The sequence below is a fragment of the Phascolarctos cinereus genome, unplaced genomic scaffold (genome assembly GCF_003287225.1).
Source record: "Phascolarctos cinereus isolate Bilbo 61053 unplaced genomic scaffold, phaCin_HiC Scaffold_726;HRSCAF=1367, whole genome shotgun sequence".
Taxonomy (NCBI): domain Eukaryota; kingdom Metazoa; phylum Chordata; class Mammalia; order Diprotodontia; family Phascolarctidae; genus Phascolarctos; species Phascolarctos cinereus.
The window spans coordinates 35,194,105-35,216,556 of NW_027556098.1; the positions used below are offsets into that span (position 1 = coordinate 35,194,105).

General features: G+C 37.7%; 1 protein-coding gene across 4 annotated transcripts in view; it reads right to left on the reverse strand.

Annotated features, from left to right (window-relative positions):
* AFF3 (ALF transcription elongation factor 3) overlaps positions 1-22,452 on the reverse strand; it is a 658,750-nt gene that overhangs the window by 37,659 nt on the left and 598,639 nt on the right. For all 4 annotated transcript variants that reach the window (XR_013482795.1, XM_020992852.2, XM_078146379.1 and 1 more), the window contains 3 exons: positions 18,945-19,069; positions 13,104-13,305; positions 10,868-10,995 (listed from right to left, as the gene is read on the reverse strand). Coding sequence is in view for 3 of the 4 variants with exons in the window: in XM_020992852.2 (XP_020848511.1) it covers positions 10,868-10,995; positions 13,104-13,305; positions 18,945-19,069 (455 nt within the window). In the remaining variant the exon portion in view is untranslated. The remainder of the gene's footprint in view (positions 1-10,867; positions 10,996-13,103; positions 13,306-18,944; positions 19,070-22,452) is intronic.

The following is a 22,452-nucleotide window of genomic DNA, read 5'->3' on the forward strand; positions in this document are numbered from 1 at the left end:
TATTTCTGAAGTATAAGATTTTTAAAAAGGTATTTTTTCCCTTTATACAAACCAGCTGCACATATATTAAAAACTGCATTTTCAAATTACTACCTATATGTAGTACAGCATTTATTGTTATTTTCATTCTTTTAAATTAGTCATTCAAAGCAGCAAATATAGGCTGATAATTTGCATTTACAAACAATGCAATGAAGTCTCTAGATAACTCTGATAGCTCTGATTTGTGAATCTTGTCTAAAAGTACACCTAAGAAAACAAGTTTTCACACAGTATTTAAACATGAACCATCCTTTTTCAATCTAAAGGCTGTAAAGATGTCTTGCAATAATTGTGTGCATGTGTATGGGCAAGTGTATTTATTTACATATCCAAATGAAAACATGTGCTTTCCTTTACCCTTACAATAGAAACTACATTTCTATACATACAATTATTTTGGAACATTATATAATGTGATTATATTCCATTCGTAATGAAGTTAATTGTAAAATGATGTCTACCTTGTAACAATGCAAACACGGCATGTATTCTCTGGAGTTCTGATTAGCTAGCTGGTAAACATTAACAGCAGACGTGCATTATTAAAAGCAATAACCCTGGCCAACATAGGCTCTGCTGGGAGTCAACTGGCTATATCTAAAGATAATACATCCAAGTCCCAATCTGATTTTGCACAGTGGCCTTGAGTCAACTATCTCCTGGCATAGGTTGCATTAAGAGACAATCACTGGAACATTACTTTTTAAAAGTTTAGTCTAATCAGTTGTTAATGCTTTTCCCCTTGCTTAAATAATCATGTATATCCTTATTTGTTTACATGCTTTATCTACCAAGCTGAATGTAAGCTCTTTGAAGGCAGAGGCCATTTTTCATCTTATCTTTATATCCCTAGAGCCATATCTGGCACATAAGAACCATTTAGTGCTTGTTGCATTGGAATGTGAGGTATGTATGTATGTATGTATGTATGTATGTATATATGTGTGTGTATAGATACAGAGATACATGCTCAAACATATTTTCTTTTTCCTCCCTACTTTAGATACAATTAGTATAGTATTTGGCATTATAGAGTGGCTTGTGGTTTTTCTTATTTAAGTACACTCAGTCCATTGGTGAGTGTCTAACATGAATCAAAACCCATGGATGCATGATGAGTTAGAATGCCATTCCATTTCAATATGCACTAAATAGTGCTATTAATAAGAAACTGCCCAGCTTAGGAGAAAAATGCTTGTTTTGAACTACAAATGATTTTAGTGTCTAACACATACATTAGCTTATTTTAATATTTGAGGTCATAGGATTATTATCTTCGCAATTATTTAGCAACTATCTTCTAACAGAAGTCAAAATGCTATTTTTACAAATGTTTAGAAAAGGAAACCATATTGTAAGCACTGCTATTGTGTATTTATCAGGTCAAAAAATCTTGAGAAAGATTAGATTACTAGGGGCAGGCAGTGAATATTGGAGTCAGGAAGACCTGAGTTCAAATCCGGCCTCAGACACATAACACTTACTAGCTATGTGACTCTGGGTAAGTAACTTAACCCCAACTGCTTTGCCAAAAAAAAAAAAAGAGAGAGAGATAATAAATGATTTGTCCCAAGTCACATAGGAAATTATCACTGAAGCCTAAATAGAAATCTAGGTCTCCACAGGTTATGTTCCAATAGATTGCTTTGCCACCTAGTATAAGTGTTGTTTCTCTCTCTTTCTTTCTTTCTTTCTTTCTTTCTTTCTTTCTTTCTTTCTTTCTTTCTTTCTTTCTTTCTTTCTTTCTTTCTTTCTTTCTTTCTTCTTTCTTTCTCTCTTTCTCTCTTCTCTCTCTTTCTCTCTTTCTCTCTCTCTCTCTCTCTCTCTCTCTTTCTTTCTTTCTTTCTTTCTTTGTCATATTGGGTGTTAAGAAGAGTACAATTTTCGGGGTGATAAGCTGCAAAATGTTCTGTTCAAAAACAGTTAAAAGTGAACTTGTCATCACCTTTGGCTCATCATTTCCCTTCTGAAGTTCCCACATTCAGTCACTGGTACTACTCTTCTACCAGGCTGTAAATCTTGCAGTCCTTTTTGACTCTTCCCCTCTCTTAATCCAAAATTTTAGAGTAAGTCCGTTGACTCTTCCTTCTAAATAGCTTTCCATTTGAGTTGTCATTACCCTAGCAGAGATCTACATCACCCCTTACTGGAGGTACCCACCTCCAGTTTCGCCCCCTTTAGTTCACCCTGACTACTGTCCCAGAACATACAGAATAATGTTATTAGCATACTCATGCATTAAGCCTTTCTCTACTCAAAAACTTATAATGGCTCCATAGTGTTTATGGGATCAAACACAAGCTCTTCATCCTGACATTTAATCTTAGCTATCAAAACATTGTTACCACTATACATTTACACACATCTAGCTTTTGTTCCAGTTGAGCTAATCTTCCTACTATCTTTGGAACACGCCAACTTTCTGCCTTCATAATTTTATTAATGTCATTCCTACCCCCTAGAACATCATTTCACTTCAGTTCAATTTTCAACTAAAAACACTTACGTAGTTTTCCCTTTACTTTAAAGGAAGAATGGCCAGTAGATATGGAGTCAGTTAAAAGAGTTCAAGTCTTTCTTCTGATCCCTATTAGTTAAGTTACTCTGGGCAAACCATGGAACCACTCAGTGTCCCTGAAAAGTCTCTGAGACTACAGGTTTTGGAAGAGGTACTTATTTACACTGGTAGGGGAAGTGTTCTCTGGGAGGCCCATATACCAATGAACTCACAAGTCCAATAAAAAAACCATAAACATGCAAAGTACTGTCCTAAGTACTCATCATTATAGGAACATAGATCTAGATCTGGAAGAGACCTCCAACCCCCCCATTTTACAGACGGGGAAAACTGAGATCTAGGGAAGTAAAATGATTTGCCTAAGGTCACACAGGTAGTAAGTGGCAAAACTAGGATGCAACCAGTTTCTCTTCCTGCAGAGCCCATGTCCTTTCTACTGTTCCATGATGTCTCCATAATACGAATTTCACTTCAAGCTCCATTACTATTTTATCTGCAAATCTGGCCGCACTGATCTCTTCCCTTTCTGACTTCTCATAACATCATCTATACCAGAGACATCAAACAAAAGGCCCAGGGACCGAAGGCCTTTAACACTCCCCAGTACCTCAGGAACTAGATTAAAATGTAATGGGAAATATTTAACAAAATAAATAAAAATACAATAGAACACAGATATCATTAATATGTGGTTTTCTAAGTCACTATGGGTCTGCAGAGATCCTTATATGTGGTTTAATGGCCCCAATTCTATTTGAGTTTGATACCACTGATCTATACCACACATTTTGGTATGCTTTGTTATTGTTCTCAAGTGGTTTAGTGCATGTAAGTATTGTCTGACAAGGAAGATTAAAAGCTCCTGGAGGGGAGGGGCCATACTGTATTCTTCTTTGGTATCCCTGACAGCACTTAAGGGATGTGTGAGCACTGAATAAATAAATACTTGTTGAATTGAATTTCTGATGAGCTAACAGAGCTATGGTGGCTTTGGGAAAGGTTCAGTATCCTGGCCAATGAGCCAGAGAAGGTCTCCATGGCAACTTCAAAAAATAGAGGAAAAAATCTCTATTTCATTATTTGTTCCACATTCCAGTATGAGGTTAATCATGTTTCTCTTGCCTCCTTCTGAACAACTTGTCATGAATAGAATGTAATTTTAAACGTACTCCATTTTCATTAAAGTGGGTTTTTTTGCACAACCCTCTTCTGTAAAGTTTTTTAAATCTTTTTTTTAAACCAATTTTTTTCTATGATAATCTCTTCCTTCCTGATAATCGTTATCCATAATTATGTTGAACTCAGTGTTTTAATATGCAGAAATGTAATTATTAAGATACTGAAAGTTACAAATTACAAGGTAGTACCACAGATGATTTTTTTGTTAATTCCCAGATATCCTGGAAATATCACAAGGGCCAAATGCAGCTGCAAAAATGGCTTAAGAACACCAGATGAAAGATGTTCTACAAGAGACACAGTGATGGGCATGTCAGTGGCACTACCATCATTCTTGTGCCTGAAGAACAGCACATCATCTAAGTCCTATAGGAACTGAGCCTGACCATCTGTCCATTTTCCCATTTTAGGGGATTTCTGATTCTCTATCACGTTACTATAAAAATCATTGTGAATTCTTCCAGACTCGAGAAACAGTCATTTATAGAATGATACAACAGATCAGGCAGCAACTAACAAGGATTTGTAGAAAAATAATCAGTTTCATTTTTAAGTCACTACTGTGGCAGTCACTGAATACAATATAGCATAGGTACTAACACAAAATTTAATTTTCTCTGCATTCAAACAGATTTTTCATCTAATCTTTTGTCTTTTATATGGCAAACCTAGAGAGTTTTCTATTTCATTTACATAACATATCCTTTCTATACTGTTTCTCACAGTGACAATATTTTATGGTGATACATTAACAAACCTAATAAAAGTTCAATTAAACATAAATGTAGCCAAGTACATATTTTGTGTTTTTCTAAGATGGGATTTCCAAAGCATTATAAAAGCCAAAGCTTAGTCATTTAAACCTTTTTGTCCAAGAACTCAATGCAACAATAGCAGCTTGAGGACTTTGTTCAAATGTAATGTTTTCTTTTCTTTTTCTCTCTTCCTCCCCCCAACATATGACCTTGGTTCTAAAAATCAGCATGCTTTTTAGTCGCCCCCAATATTTCTTCTGGCACTTGAGTATTAAAGCAACTCAGCTTTCTATTCTTTCTTATGGTTGAGACAGAGCTGAATGGTCTCCCACTGAGCGGCTGGCAGACTTCTTTCTATAATTCCTACCTATGTTAAATGCCGCCCCCAGGCATAGCCATAGTGTTTTGTGAAAACTGGCAGTGATGAGCTCAATGTGTTTGAACAAACAGGTTCCCCAGCACGGCAGAAATCTGGATAATTTTCTCAGGGGATTTGAGATCCAAATAAGGCAACTGGAGTATAACATTAAACATAAATTAATTGTCTGGTCTTCAAATTATTATTTTATTGGTTGGTAAAGGCCAAATATTCTGAGGTGCCCAAAAGGCCTGGGTCAGGTTCTGGGTGAAGAAAAACCTAAGGAGTTTAGTAATTATCTTTTAACACATAAACTCATGTCTCACAAATCCCATTTTAAGAAAGTTGGTGCTTGAGAGGGAAGTCTGCTAACATCAAGTACTAGCCCTTGTTCTGTATGATAAATATGTGGGCCATTCCTGATTAAAGACTGGAATGCATTCAGCCAGCAAGGACACCAATGCAACTTTTGTTTCCATGACCTTGATGTTGGCTTGGGCAGCAAAGTCCCTGAAAGCTTGCTTCCCAGCAGCGCAGCTCTGGTGATTATTCATTGTGTTTCTTACAGGCCATATGCCCCTGCAGACAACTGTATCTCTTGTGGCCAACATGCACATGTTTTGCAGGATGCACAAGCTAAAACTGGCAGATTTTTGTCATTCAATCAAAAGCAACTTTCTAAGTGGAATATTATCAATTTGCTCATTGTTTTTCTCTGGGTGTGGAACTTAAAATACCAGAAAACCCTTACTATGATTTGAGAGGTGGCAAAAACTCTAATTAGCTTGGGGGAGTGCCTAGATTCAGAAAGACTTGCTTAAAACACTAGCTGTGTTACTCTGGACAAACTTGGTCTCAGTTTTCTTCCTTGTAAAATGGGGATAGTAATAGCATCTACTCACAGAGTTGTTATGAGGATCAAATGAGGTTCTGAATCTTGTATATAAAGCTTGTATATAAATGTTAACTATTATTTTATCATCATTCTTTCTTTTCAGATCTAATATTCTTTTTGGTTCAAAGAGAAGGGACTATGAAATGTACTCGGTGAGGAGAGAAGGGTCTCACAGCTCAAAATATGCATGAGTTCTATATTTAGATTAATAAAGCCCTACTAACAGCTTGTGAGAAAATAAGGTAAACTCAAGCATGAGCAGTAAATAGAGCACTAGATTTGTAGGTCAAATCTTGGCTTTGTCATAGGTCTATGACTTCAAACAAGGGACCATACCTTTATGGCCATCAGTTTTTTTTTTAAATCTGTAAAAGCAAGGGGTTGGACTAAATAAGGGATTCTTAACTTGGGGTCTCTGACTTGTTTTAAAAACATTCTGATAACTCTATTTCAGTACACTTGGTTTCCTTTCTAACTCTATGTATTTTATTATATGCATTTAAAAAGATTATTCTAAGAAGGATTCTAGAGGCTTAAGTCGACTGCCAAGAGGGTTTTTGACACACACAAAGATTAAGAAACCCTGGCTTCGATCATCTCTGAGGTCCCTCCTAGCTCTAAAATCAATGATCCTATAATTCTACTGTTTGAAATCACCAAATGTTTTGAGGAAAGGAGGTGTCTTTGGGTGAAAGATGACCACAGCAACCTCAGGAAGATACAGCTTAGGAAAGAATTTCAGATGCTGTCTGGTAGCCAACTCATGCTGAGACATTCAACCATTCATTGAAGGGCAAAGAGATCTTTCCCACTTCCATAAAATCAAAGCACTATTATAAGCATACTGCTGACCATGGTTACATCTGAAATATCTGGTCCCTCTTACTTCTTCCCACCTACATTTGACATGCCAAGGCCTTCTTGAAATTATTTTTGAGGGGAACCTTCTCTTATAATTGTGAACTTTAGGTAGCTTCACTACATGTTAGCACTTCGACTTGAACAGACGGGATATTTGGTGGTTTGGCTGAATGCAGCTTTCATGATTGACTAATGTGAAATATGGGCACGAGACAGCACATTCTTCAGGAGTAGCAGCAGGCAGACCTGGCACTTGGGGACCACTGTCTTCCCAACAGTGGCAATATGGCTGGCGGGAACTTGCTGGTTTATTTTCCAGCCAAGTGATTTTGCCACTTAGGTCTGTTCAGGACTTCTGTATTGAAGCCTCTGCCATGTGGTATTTCTCTCTTCAGCTCAATAATTCTCTTGTCAATAATTACAATCCTGGATTTATTATAGCTCGTGGCTTTTGGGGATTAATGAGATCCAACAGTGAATGGGGATCAATTTGAACCAAATGCTGCCACTAGTTAATTTTTCTTTTTTTTACTGAATTCTAACTAAGTTTGTTATCACACCAGCAACACCTCTGGCTGCCAAATGGTGAAGATGCAAAGTGCTGAAGAAAGCACAAGTCAGCCTGACACTCTGGGTCTGCAATTTATGAAGAACAAGCTGACCTGGATAACATTTTTCCCCCCCCAAAATGTTTGCTCAATCTGGTTCTGCCTGCCACATGTACAACTTCTGAATCACGAAGGTATAAAAATTGCCCAATTGGGACATTAAAGACATGTTTATTTAGTAACTGACAAAGAAAAAGGGGCTTTTTTGAAACTTAGTCTTAAAGGCTCAGAATTTAAGCTTGTACTACCGTTGGTTCCTTACATTCAATAGAAGTAGAAGGGGAAAAATGCTAGAAAAATTTCTCAGGGGACCTTGATTATATCTCTCATCAATTAACTTTTCTATTATATTATAATAAAACTAGTTTTGTTTTTAAAGTGGCAGCCCAATGAAGATCAAAAAATAAATGTCACTATAAAACCTATTACTTACATTGTCCTGTTACCTACTGGCTCACTATAAGCTGTCATATTGGATTTTAGACAACCTGCAATTTTCATATACTAATTATCCAGTTTTGAATTAAACTAGCCTTTTGCTTCTTCTCTTCCCTTCTTCTGATACCTCCCTTGGGTCAATTCACTGCTCATTAGCACCTATGTCAAAGGGAGGTCAAAGTAGGGAAGAAACAGATATGAGATTCTAATCTGTCAACTGGGTAAAAAGCTGAAGAAGAGGAGATTGAAAACATTCATTCAAACTTTTGCTTTACCTGTTGAGAGCTTGGGGACAAAGGGTAGACAATCCCAATTGCCATGTGTAATAATGGAGAACTTGGATAATATGCCTGATTCTTGGTCAAGAAATTTTATTTTCAAGCACAGAATTACAGAAGTCCAATCCTAAATTACTTTTAATTTCTTATACTTTGTGTATACAACAGATCCAGGAGCAAAATCAGTTTTAAAGTATACACAGTTAATATATTAACATTAATTAGCTAAAAAGAAAAGGTAGCATTTACTTTTGCTCTTAAATTTTGCTGGGTATTTTCTGACTTTCCCAATTCAGTAGAGAAGTTGCCTTTTTTTTTTCTGAGTTGCATATTTATCTTATTTTTATGAATTTCAAATAACTGTGGGGCACATGGCAATTGAAACATGCAATCTACCCATGTCTTATATGCGTAAGAGGTTTTAGAAATTTTTATTGTTTCTATCTCCATAAAAGAGGAAGCAGTTTTATTGTAGAAGTCTGCCAGGGAAATCATATGTATTGCTAATGGGAAGAACAAGTGATAAAAGTCTCTTAGTTGATACAGACAGTGGCAAAGTTGTATTAGTTCCAGGGACAGCAGAAGGAAGACATTTCTTCTTATAAGTAGTCCAAGAGCAGCAGGTTGAGGCAAAACTATTTTATTGTTGCTGCTTCTGACTCAGTTTTCATTTATACACATTTTGGACATATCTCTGCATTTTAGTTTCCAGCACATACTTAATGCATTCTTTACATCCAGCACTCAAATTTATGCGCATGCAGTTTTTTAAGTTGAATCACCTTAGCATGTGGATAACTCTGTGCTTGACCAAGTATAATTAGCTAACAAAAAAGCATGGTGAAGAAACAGAGACACAAGAAGTATCTCCAGGAGTGATAAACTTGGAGCAAAACACTGAAACGATTTCTAGTCTAGCTTCTGTTTGGCCACATTGCATTTTGAGGCTGAGGAAGAAAAGTCATAGATTCTTAACATAAGTTTCTATGCTGTCCTTAAATACAATTCTGTCCTATATTCTTTTTTCCTCCCTAATGCTTAAAGTTTGTGTATAAGATTGGTAATTTCCTTCTTTAATACTGGAGACCAACCAGCTTCTCCTTCCTTATACCCTTAAAGCACAGAATGCTATCACGCTTCCCAAAGGTTTCATTAACACCCCCTCTCACTGTTTAGTGGGAGCCTTTGGAGGTGATTAGGGAGAAAAGAGAAGTTGGTGTGCTGCCTGGAAGAATACAGGGAAATTAGATCCAATAGGGTTTGCTGCATCAGCAGAGAGAAGAAAACAATACCACCCCCAACCCCCTGCTGTGGGCTACCTTTTTGTCTCAAGTCTAATCTATTTCAAACTAATTCAATTTTTTAAAAAAAAATTGATTTTTAATCTAAAATTTCCCTTGTCCTTCATTAGGTCCTAAATTTTTCCAAAGTTCAGTTAAATAAGTGAAGTCTGCTACTCATATACCTCTTAAAAATCACTGACAATCTCTATACTCAGATCTGCGGTAGAGGTAAGGGAGTGTAAGAAGGGAACAACAGAATGTTATTCTGCAACTTTTTTTTTTTGCCACCTCTCAAGTGGCTCAAAAGCATCTCAGAATGATACTTTTACTCAGTCTCTCCTGCTTTTAGTCTTTTTCTCTTTCCTGGATAGCAGAAATGGATTAACACAGGACTGAAGGTGGGCAGAGTAAGTTTTGGTTGGGGCAAGTATAGCAAGAGCATTTTTACTCAAATCACCCCAATCCTCTTTTTTCCTCCACTTCAAATACCATCTATACTATAGGTAAAGTATAGTATTGGGAAGGAGGATGGGGCTTCCATTAGCAAATCACTCCTATTCTCTGCTGGCTAGAGTTTGAAAATTAAACACAACTACAGTAATATAAATCTACCCCAAGTCCAATATTCAGGTGCTGAGAAATCTGTCATTGCTATTGTAAATATATGTGCATATACTGACCAAATATTCTAGAGCAAAACGGCCCCAACTGTTCCAAGAGTTCAGCTGATTCTATGTAGTTATAGCACATCAACTTCAAAAACCTATGATTTGAAATGAAGAAGCTACATACTTCTACTAGAGTAAGTTCTTTAAAAAGGCATTTAGAATCCAGGACTCAATTTACTTTATAAGCTTAAGCACTTAACTCACTAAGCCACATGTAAGAACCTGACCACACCATAAGTTAGGGGAAACTAGAGCCATAGAGTGAGGCAATTGGGCCTTTGCTCCAGGGCAGTGAAATTTAAGCAAAAATTTGACACACGTGAACTCTTTTAGAACTAACTGAGGAATTTAGCACCTAAATGGAAAGAATAATTAGTTAAAATACAAAAGCCACCAGATCACTGGAAATGTTAATAAAACCAATCTGTAAGCCACCGTAGTAATTAATTCCCCTTACTGCTCAACTAAATTTGTCTTAATTACTTCTTGTACTATTTTCAGATCATGAATTACAAACTTAACCTATGGGTATGTTTTGTATTGCTTGCTTTGAACAGTGAAATTGTTAGTTACAGCTCTGAAGCAAAATGACTATAAGTTAAATTTTGTCTCAAAAAACCTCTACCTCATATCCTAGTCATAAGTTCCAAACCATATCACCTGCATTCTGGACAGCATCCTCATCTTTCCACTGGAACCTAAAACTCTAGGAGTTCTGATAGGTGAACTTTTGTTTCATCTTGTTCCTCTCTGGCTACCTCCATTCCATGCCAGCGTGTGTATGATGTCTCAGACATTTCCTTTATTTCCAGCTCCCTTTCATGTGATGTCTTTCCCTGTCAGAATCTAAGTCTACTGAGTACAAGGACTATCATGTCTGCTTGTACTGAAATTCTCAATGCTTTGTACAGTGTCTGGCATACATAAGTGCTTATCTATGTATCCATCCATCCTCAAAATAGTAACAAAAAAACCCATACTCACATATCATCAAAGATGAGCTTTTGTCTCCTGCAGTCTCTGTGCCCATTGGATAATGGTGACCATGGTTCTGTCTGGGGTCGTGGTTTATTATAGAAGAGAATGTTTTCTGAGCTGTTGTGCACTGTTTTCTAGATAATGAGCAATATAGAAATATTTAAGAAATCAGCTATTTAACTGAAAAATTAACACAAACTTGAACAGATTTTTTTGTACTGTAAATCATAACTTAATTTGCTCTTTCTTTGTTTCAAGGAATAGCTATGACTACATTGTCCTTTCAGGTCACAAACACCAGTTTCCATAAACTGTTTTTGGAAGATTGGAATTTCAAGGCGATATGCAGAAAAAACCCAAAGATAATCACTACAGTGTTGGTAGTTTGTTTTGTTTTGTTTTGAGAATAAAAAAAATGGGGCATTGCTGCTTTGTGGAAGGAAAAAAGAAGAAAGAAATTAAGTACCTTCACTGGGGAGAGCAGATTATAACATAACTATCTTCCATTTTGGAATTCAAATGGTTTCCTTTGAAACAATTAAAATAATTTTGTAGGGTTTATAGATACAGAATTATATCTTCAAACATGTACCTATTTCATATGAAAAATGGGAAGGTTAAATTCTACTGGGCACAGGAAGGAATGGAACCCAGAAAATCTGACTCTACAATTTGTAAAACTGAAAATTCTTTTTTAAAAAATCAAGTGGGGGGAGCAGCTAGGTGGCGCAGTAGATACAGCACCGGCCCTGGAGTCAGGAGAACCTGAGCTCAAATATGGTCTCAGACCAGACACTTGACACTTACTAGCTGTGTGACCCTGGGCAAGTCACTTAACCCCAAATGCCTAAAAAAAAAAAAATCAAGTAATTTATTCATTTATATTAAAGATCCTTAAAAGTGCACTGATTAAAAATTATTCCTAATATTTAAATCTATAATACTACAATTCTAACCTTTACTTAATATAAAAAACATTTCTCTAAAACTAAAAGCTACAATTGTTTGTACTGAAGAAAATCTGTCAGGAATAAAAAAAGATGTTCAAAATTCCTCCTATTATTTCACAAAATGTCATAAATGTTACCTATAACAATAAGGGAAGAAAAATGATTTAAGTAATTAAGGATAGGCAAAGGGGAGACAAAATTATCTCTGTGGATGATGTAATAATCATTTACTTTACCTAAAAACTCCCCCAATTTTTTTTTTTTGTGATTTTATGGCTACACAAAGGTCCTATGAGATGGTGAGGTGTTTTTCCCCCTTGAGATTTATTTTGGCAGCTTCTTATTTCATTTCCCTCCCAAGTTGTTTTTTCTAGAGAACTTGGATTGAGATTCAGGTTTAGCCAGGATAGCTACTAAATGAAAATTGCAAGGCCAAGTTTCCTGACAATGGCAATAAGTTTTAGGTTCCTGGACGGTTTTATTTATCATCAGTTAATAGGTTAAAGTAATATATATTTATTAGGCCACTGCTTTTTTTTCCTTTTTCTCATCCCTTCATTATTATTAAGCCCCTTATAAAGGGCTACCACATTTCTGTCACATGTGGAACTCCTGCTAATTTTCAAGAGCAGCAATGATGACTGAAAAGAAATATGGCTGGGAAAACTTTGTCAGGAGGACTGTGTCCGGAAGTTATACTATTGTTAGGCATCACAGAGAAGAACCATCTACTGTCAAATTTCTCTTCTCACTGGAGGGATTCCATTCACCAGTGGGGCTCTCTCCATAAAATAAAAGGGTGCTGTGGCAGTGCTGCCATTCTGTGCTCTACACTGATCAATAAGAGAGTAGATAAGAAGGCACTGGCAGACCTCAAGGGCAGGTTTCTGAGACACCTACTGCCCTATGTGATCCCACCCCGGGGAACTTTCTGAGCAAAGACTTGTTTCCAACTGCTATTTTACATTGTCACCAATGGATGTATTATTTTTAGTTGTTTTCTTTTGAGAATTGAAACTAAAAGCTGTGGGAAATTATTTTTAAAGAGCAAAAGAGGCTTGCAAATAGTTTTTATTTTTTCATCTTCTTGAGCCCTTCAAGACCCCCAAATGGGAGGGATGAGAGGTAACTCTTTTACTCCGGATCTCTTGTAAAGCAGCAAGTCAGCATTTTAATGCTTTGTTGGCAATAGGGATAGGGTTGGGGAGGGGTGGGAAGGTGTGTGGGAGAGGGAGAAATTCCAGGTTTGCATGTGAATGTTTTAATTAGGAAATGACAACATAAAAACTTACAGCAAGGTCTCCAGCATGGGGCTGCAACTGATTCTCCGTCTTATGTTTTTTGCTGGAGGAGATGGAAGTGAACAGACTGCTGCCATTAGGTCTACTGGAAGAAGTTAAATCATCATTGGAGTATTTGTGTTTTGACACATCTGAGAGGGGTGAAATGGGTGACCGAAGCATTTTCTCATTTTTATTTATTGGTATTGCCAAGCTGGAAAAGGAAATTACAGTAATGGAATGTCACAAAGCCGGCACTGAAGAAGGTAAATGTTTTATATATTACCAAAACCTCCAATTTAAGACCTGCTGGCAGGGAGAAGTTTAGTAGGAATTATTATTCCTGGAAACGATTTTATGGTATTAGGACCAAAAGTTCATTTGCAAATTTAGATCATGGTTTCCTCTGCCACGGAGGATAAATGGCAAACCTGGAGTTAGCCTAAAAGTCTATCTCTAATAATGATAATAATAACAGTGATAATACTTATTGGGCACTTTTCACCTGAAGACTTCAAAATAGTTTATAAATATTTATCCTTTTATACCCACAAAAGATGAGTAGTATGCAAGTAATAGTAATCCTGATATTAAAACATCTTATTCCAGGGTAATTTCAAAAATAAGTTTTACCAAAAATTATGACAAATAAAACTCTCATTTAAAAATGAGGCAAATTAAGTTCCAAAATACTCTGTGAGGCATAAAAGCTACCACTCTCAGTCATTTTGTCTATGGCTTATCTGGGCATCCATTGAATCAGAATCCAGTAAAGGGACAGACGTGACTAAAAGCTAGAACTTCTGTCTTCTAGCTCTTTACTCTGCCTATAAAACCACTCTGTTCATTTGTGCAGAGCTTACTCTAAGGACAAAAGATATACTCTTGCTCACTGCCTCATAAAGTGTGCTTTATCATACTAATAAAAATTAACAGGAATAATAATAGTACCTCAGATTTATAAAGAACTGTCGCTTTAGAACTCAAAGTATCTTCCTGTCTACTTTGCCATTTGTTCTTATAACATTTCTGTTAAAGATGAAAAGAAAGTTCTATTGTATAAATATTTTATAACAGATCTCAGAATTTTGGAAGTTAGTACATAAATCACAGGCAGCAATACACGTGTTAGAGATATAGCTGGGTTGATGGGACAAACAGATTATACAGTAAGGAAATTCTAGGAATAGTATGGAGAATTTCCAGGTAATTAGGAATGACTGCCTCAAAAAAGTGGTTATCCTAAGCAAGCGTAGGTCACAACAAGAAAATCTGGCTCACAACTTCAGTTTTAGAGCAAATTTCTAAAATATCCTTGGAACCCTGAACAGACTACTTTCAAGTTTCAAACCAACTTCCTTAATGTTGGAAGCAACATCTTCCTTACAGTTGCCTCCCTAATGCCAGCTGCTTGGATGAAGGAAAAAGGAGAAATGTCTGCTGTTAGCGATGGTCAGGACAAGAGGAGAGTAGGTACTCTTAGATTTCTAGGCTAGGACTCCTAGCTGTGGAATAAGTAGGTTGATATTTCTACAGGTGGCTTAGTCTCAGAATTAGTTAGCAATAATAGTTACCATAATCCCAGAGGGACCCTTAAGAAAGAGTGCATTTTATTCTGAAGCCGTATCTGGGAAAGTAGAGTCTAAATACATCATGAACTATGAACACAGGTTCTATGGCATTCTACAAACTATAATGGAAAATCCCAGTCTGAAAGTCCAGGGTTACCTACTAGCCTACTCATTTACCATTCTCAGGAATACATATTTCTCTCCTAAATGAAGCAACTGGGGAAGAGGGAGGCAGTGTAGGGAAGGTGGAGATACTTTTCATATTTAGAGAGCTGGCTTAAACTAGTTCTGCAGTTTCAAGGACATTTGGAAATGTGCTTTGAAGTAGAGTAAGAGGGTAGGGTTTACTTTGTACATGCTGTTGTGGAATAAAGACTCCTTCCCTGGTTGGCAGATGAGATTGATAAAAAATTAGTAGATAAATTGATTTTGGGCAATAGTTTCTGGAAAGCTGCTCAAAGCATCCTGTGTTACATATGAGCAAAAAAGGGGAACAGAAATATCCTATGTGGGGACAATAAGTAACAGAATTACAACTGTGGTTCAGATTTTCTAGGGGTACCAAAACTGGGTCATCTTGCAACTGATGAACTAAGGGGGAGAGAAGAGCATGTTTCACTTAATGGCCACTAGGTTACTTAGGTTGAGGGAGCTAGGTGGCACATTAGATAGAATGCTGGACTTTAAGTTAGGAAGACTTCAGTTCAAATCTAGCCTCAGACACTAGCTATTTGGCCCTGGGAAAACTGCTTAACCTGTCTGCCTCAATTTCCTCACATGTAAAATAGGGATAATAACAGCACCCACCTCTCAGAGTTATCGTGAAGATCAAATGAGTTGATATATGTAAAATGCTTTGCAAAGCTTAAAGTGCTATATAAATGTCAACCACCGAGGCAGTATAAAGCCTAATGAAGGACAGTTTTCAAAATGGAAGTACTTAAGCTAAGCTAGCTTCTATATCTACAGTCTTGAAAAAGGATTTCCCTGATGATAACCACTTTCAAAAAATAGCCATTATTGCAATTTCCTTTTCAGTTATACTCAGGGAAACAGGGTCCAAGAAGCATTCACCTGGGACGTCATGAGCTAAATATATGCTAATACGAGGGCAAGTCTAGTGTGCCCAGTTCTCAGCCCTATCTAGAAATTTCAATCTTGTTCCTGAAAAAAGCTTTATGGCAATGTGTGTGTGCTTCCCCCACCCTCCCTCCCTCTCCAATTTCCTCTTCAAGTTTTAAGACTGCTTTCCATCTTTTTCTAACCTTTCAGTTTACATTTTTATGTGTTGTGGTGAACATTAATCTCCCTTAAAAAAATTCTCCTACACACAGTCAGGGAGACCGAAGAGTCCTTTAATACTAGCACAAAAAATTTTCCCAAGTTTTGGTATTTCTAAGTGGGCAAGAACTTCTATCATATCTGCTGTACATAATCTGGGACACCCCTAGAATACTAGTCTCAGTAGGATGCAATGTAGTATAATACAAGTCTACCCTAGACCCCATCCAAGGAAAGAAGCGAGTATTACTAAAGGTCCCAAAGGACTTCATTATCTGTAGGCAAGAACTTCAAACTCATTATGTGCTATCTATTTCAGGAACTCATACCTTCCCTGTACCCTAGGTCACTCTGGGGATCATATATTTCTATGCCTTTCAATGCAGTAACTAATCCTGATTTCACAGGCTCATAGATCTAGAGCTGGAAGGGATCTCTGAAGTAGAGCTAGCATAACCTCTCTCATTTTATAGTTGAGGAAAATGAGGCCCAGGAAAGTTAAAAGTTACACAGGTAGTAAGTGACTGAGATAGGATTAGAACCCAGGTCCTCTGACTCCACTGCCCATTTTTTTATACCCTGATATCTCCCCCTTCTCAACACTCTTTTCTGAAAACAACTAGGAGGATCCCAGAAAACATTAGCCTCAGATAAAGCCAACGAGACAAAATATGGCTCTGATCACAGGTCACTCAGCTGGTATTCACACTGTTGATGCATATGGGCGTGTGTGTTGTGGCATTAGGGCCTATCTATAGCTCTGCAGCTAACACTGATATAGCTCTTTAAAGGTCTGCAAAGTGCTTTACACAATATCATCTCACTTTATCCTTACAACAACCCTGAGAGGTGGGTGCCACTATTTACCCCCATTTTACAGATGAGGGAAATGAGGCAGACAGAGGTTAAGGGACTTGCCCAGGGTCACACAGCTAGTTAAGTGTCTGAGGCCAGATTTAAACTTAATTCTTCCCGATTCCTGTGTACTTTGGCATCCCTCTGCTGCCACTTATCCTGCTTATCATTCAGTTATTTTCACTTGTATCTGACTCTTCATGACCTTGGCAAAGATACAGAGTGGTTTGCATTTCCTTCATTTTACAGATGAGGAAATTGAGGAAAACAGGTTAAGTGCCCAAAGTCACACAGCCAGTTAAGTGTCTAAGACCAAATCTCAACTTAGGAAGATGAGTCTTCCTGACTCCAAGCCCTGCCTCTATCCACTCTGCCACCTAGCTACCCTTTATCCTGTTTCCATGCATCCTATCCTTCCAGTGTGTCTCAGACAAGAGTTCAATGAATAGTTGGGGTTTGATTGTTCTGAACTTACCCAGGTGCTCTACTTTTACCCTCCCAGCCCAAATTCATTAAGTCAACATTCTTGACAAACTCCTTTGATCTACCCTCTCTCCATGTGCTTCGATTAATCAAAAGACTTTCTTAATCTAAACTTTAACTCTAAGCTAATGTTCTTTCCTTTACATCTTCCAGGTCTTCTCTCCATTCTATAACTGGAACCTTGAGGCCATTTCCAAATGCTCTAAAATAAAAATGAGAAAGGCAAACAACTGTTTCTCACTCTGCTACTATAATTCCCTTCCTGGCCTCCATCTTCACATACAGAAGACATTACTATCCCATTGGGTCATATATGATCCTCCTTTACCTAAGTTTTGGGAGTAATTGCTATATGGTGTGTATGTTATGTAATCACAATTATTTAAATGGTTAAAATGGTTAAAAAAATTAATTACTGGCATATTAGAGCTGAGGGGGTGGGGAGATCTGAAGCTTTATGAATGACACAAAATTGTATGTCCCAAACTAATTCCATTTGGTCAAAATAATTATCCCTTCATCACAGAGAGAGCAGCCATGCACTAGTATGGTACACTGTCACTCTAGACAAATAGCATCCCTCACCTAACTACAACTCTGTGATTCAACTCCAGGTAGATTTAGAATTCCAACCTGAGTCTATCCATTAAGAACCTGGCCTGGCCATGATATGACATACAGTTTTTCGACAGTTTTTTAAAATTTAACTTTACATTAACATTTTTAAAAACTGCTATCTTGAGTTTTTTTTCACATCACCAAAAGTTCTCCCAGTATCACTTTCCATTCTCTCTCTCTCTGAGAGTCATCCCACATAACAGGTTGTTATTTGTCCTTCGTTCTCAAAGAGGACCATCGGGAAGGTGATGTCATGACTTGCAAGTGAGTTGGACTGAAGTGAGGGAGGGCTGTGTAAAGTCATCAACCTCACCCTCTCCTCTGGAGCCATTTGGATGCAGTGGCAAGATCCAGATTAGGATGACTGGAGGTGGCCCTCGATGTAGTGGGAGGCCTTGGCCTTTCCCAGGTCTCAGTCCAACTGAAGCAACACCCATTCGGTAATTAAAGCTAGGAAAAATGAGGCAAAGAATGGCCTCTTTTACCTAACTGGGATGGGTGAGGGGGAGAAATCAATCTAGAAAGGGAAGATCTTCAGGGTTTTTTGGCCAAAACAGAAACAACTGCTATCTACACTCTCTCTGTGAGACACCAGAATCCAAACAGTAACCAAGTGAGGCTTGGGATGGGACCTACTGTTTGCCAATCAATGACAGCCAGAGTGATTCAGGTTTAAGACAAGGTCCATAAAAAAGAAATCTAGCCTGTAAATATCTTGCTAGGTTTCAGCGATCAAAATTTATATTCTTTTGGGCAGAGCACCCGCAGATAAGGGTATGATTCTCTACATGGACAGAGGGAGAGGAGGGATTGAGGGGAAAAAAAGGAAGGAAGGAAACTCCTACATAACAAATACTATGTTAAAAGAAGTGGAAAAATACCAGCAAAATCAATACACTGATCAATACACCGAACAGTCTGAGAATATGTTCAACATATCATATCCACAAAACTTCCACTTCTTTCAACGGGTGGGTAGGGGTGTCTTTTTAAACAGTTGTTATCCCTGGTGGCTCAACTTCAGCCTCAAAAGGAAAACACATACCTGTTGGTGTTCAAGTGGCAATGGCTTGTCGATGAAGTACTGCTGGCCAATGTAGTCAGTCGTGAGGAACACTCTTTCTCTCCCTGAGTCTTCTTGATCTCCCTAAATTCCTCCTCATTTTCACACTACATGAAGATAAAAGTTAAAAAGGATCATCTTTTTTAAAGACAACAGAAAATAACTCATGGTCGCAGACCCCAGTGAAGAAGCCCCTAAATTACTCCATACTCTTGCTTCATTCATGTTCGTTAAGGCAGCCTGTTTGTTACACTCGCCCCTACTAGTGTATTTCCACAGTAACCTTCCACTCAACTAAGATGAGATTCTGTTTTATTAAGAGAAAAATGACAACTCCATGATCAAAGTACTAAAGAGAATGTTTTGAAGGAGGATGTCTTTTCTGCTAGCATCCTGGGCCAGTATTTAAATCCTCCAAAAGAAGGCCAATTCTTAATTAAGATAGAAATGTCAATCTAACTTGCTCTGGCATATCTGGGGACTGAAGCAGACAATGTCAGAACAACTGTGTGCCCTCTGGGTTTAGGAGGGTTAGGTCACTGACAATTTGAGAACTTTCTTCTGAAACTTATTACTTCTATGAATTTAAATCAAAGACTAACTGTAGTTAGTGTTTTCGGTCCTTTAAATTCAGTTAACTGTTACTATGCTGGAGATCCTTAAGAATATTAACCTATCCGGAAATGATGGGTTTGGAGAAATGGAAGATTTCAGGTTTGGTGGGTAGTTCAACAATTGTGCTTAAAAGACACTTATTTCCTTTAGAAAGGTATGGAGTCACTGGAGTACAATGTAGGTTGTGCTAAACAAAATTCCATTTCTCTGTGACATCAGGATAACACATAACAGAATTTACTGCAAAGTGTCTGGCTGTGTGTTACAGCACTGTCAGCCTTATGCCAGCTGCAGGTCAAGTGTACATATCACCTGGGAAGTGAAATTATCCCACATCCACTATTTACCAGGGATTGGGCTACCTCATTTAGGACAGAGTCTCTAACTTCTATCTATCTAGCTGTCAATGTATTCCCACGGCCCCTGTCACAGTTGTTCCCTGTTTGCTCAGGCAAAAATATTAGTCTAGGGGGACCTACTCATAGATTCCTTGATTGCCACCACCTGGCACAATGGCTACAGTGCTGTATGACTCAGAATCTTTAGGAGCCCATCCTACTACTCTCCCAATCCCAAACATTTTATAGGGACTCATAATGTGCTCAGTGTCTTATGGCTCCATAATGCCTAGTAAAGGACTCCCTGAAAAGTGTTTCCTTCATCTCTCCAGTACTCAATTTTATTGATTATTACATTAGATCATACAAGGAATACTCTATATCAGCCATACATTGCATGTAATCTTATAAATTAACCAAATAAAAAAGTACTTTAAATTAAGAAGAAAAGCACAGCATGTAAACCTATGTTTCCTCAAGCATCCACTTCATCTCTGCCCCCAAATGTTTCTGAACTCCTAGTGTCTCCTAGCAATATGTCCTATGGTTACTCATGGTGCTCATCTCACCTCTAGGAGTCTGGGGAGAAGAAGTGTGACTTGAACTCCTTCCCTAAAGGAATCTCTGTATTGGACTTAGGACATTAAGAGTATTGGTATTTTTTTCCTAGTTTAGTGGTAAAATGCAACCTGCATCTTATTCTCTGCAAGCCTTTTCACTTCAGGGGAATGGGGACCTATTTACCCACCCCCATCACACTCTGGAGCCAATTTTGCTTCCATCTTCCCTATTTCAATTGAATTCAATAAGTATTTATTCAAGTGTCCCCAGTATCTCTGGTAAAGGTAAAGGGAGCTTAGAAAGGGCTCCTCAGAAAGGAGTCCCACATTCATTTATTTCTTCAAAAGTCTCTTTGTCCAATCATGCCACCCCTGTGATAAGACTTCTCTCAAGCAGTTTGAAATGCCTGACCTCAAAGACATCCTGGGAAGCACGAATAACCTCCCTTACTTTTAGTGTTAAACCACCCTCCTAGTCAGAAAGCTTTTCTTTCAGTCTTGTCCTCGGTTTGCCCTCAGAAGGTATGGAATTTGAAGATGTGGAGCATGGAGAGAGAGGAGGAGGAGGATATGGAGGACTCCTGAGAGTTACAACTTTATGGTACTCAATAGTTACCTAAAGTTAAAGTCTTTTCAATGCAGCGAGGCCTGCGAGGTTCACTGAATACATCTGTATATCCTAGGATTCTAGGAGAGTTATGAGATAATGGACTGGGTCACTTACAGAGGTTGCTGCATCTCCTTCCCTGGAGACTTTCAATGTTTCTGAAAACAGGCCATGAAAATAAACACTGGCCCATGTGCTCAGGGCCTAAAAGAAATTAGTAATGGCCTAATGAATATTAAGGAAGCAGGCCAAAGAAGGGTTAAGTCCTGTCCTGTCTTTTTTATTTTCATTCTGTTTTATTTATGTGGGAATCTGTGTTTGCAGAAGGAAACTCTGAGCATGTCTAGTTTAGGTAGAGGTTTCTGTTCACTTAGCCTATTAATATGGAAGCCAGTAGCAATTGTAAAAGTATGAGAAGGCCAATGGAAATTTAAGGGCCAAAGAAAATATGTATGAATCTGATGATTACTACATGATACAGTGGAATTTCATAATAACATTATCCATCATGCCACAAGGAACTGTGAGGTCATATTATGACAGAGTATTGTGGGGGGGAGTATTTCAGTAAGCAAATATTTTACATATCAAACCTCATAGGGTCCAATTGCACTCTACTGTAAGATGTGTTATAAGGTAATTTTTGGTGTTTTTGCAAGTCTGAGATAGATAAGCACTATTTGGGGTGGGGGGGTGAGTTTTAAAAATAAGTTTTGCTTAGAATTGGGGAAGAGACAAGTTGCTCTCAATAAACTCATCTACAGTGGTCAGTAAGGCATTATTCAATAGATTCTCAAGGGGTTATTGGAAGAGCTTGGTTGAAGTTACTGAAGTAATCACTCAGCATTTGAATGATGGGATAGTGTACACATCAATGTTTGGCTAAAAACTGAACCATGGCTGTTACTTCTCCTTTGGCTCAGTGAATCTGAAATGGCTAAGTCAAGCTCTCACAGCAGGAGAATGAATGTTAATTGTAACTCCTTACATTTATGTTATATTCTTATTGTCAAATCATTTTCACATATATCATCTCTGGAGTTTTATCCTCATTTTACAAATGGAGAAATTGGGTCAGATAATGAGAAATGCTTTTTCCAAAACAAAAAGTAGCTGAGTATGGTGAGCTAGTGTCCAATATACAACTAGAACCTAGGATTCCTGATTCTCCATCTAATGCCCTTAACGTCCAACTACCTAGGCCTCCAAAAGATGTTTGTGAAAGTGCTTTGAAAGCTATAAGATGCTATAAAAATCTAAGAAGGCTAAATTCTCATTAATAATTTAAATGGTTATCATTTAAATAGCTTGTCCTGAATTTTGATCGCTGCCAAAGGACGTCAGCATTTTTACTGGTGTTTCTCCCATTG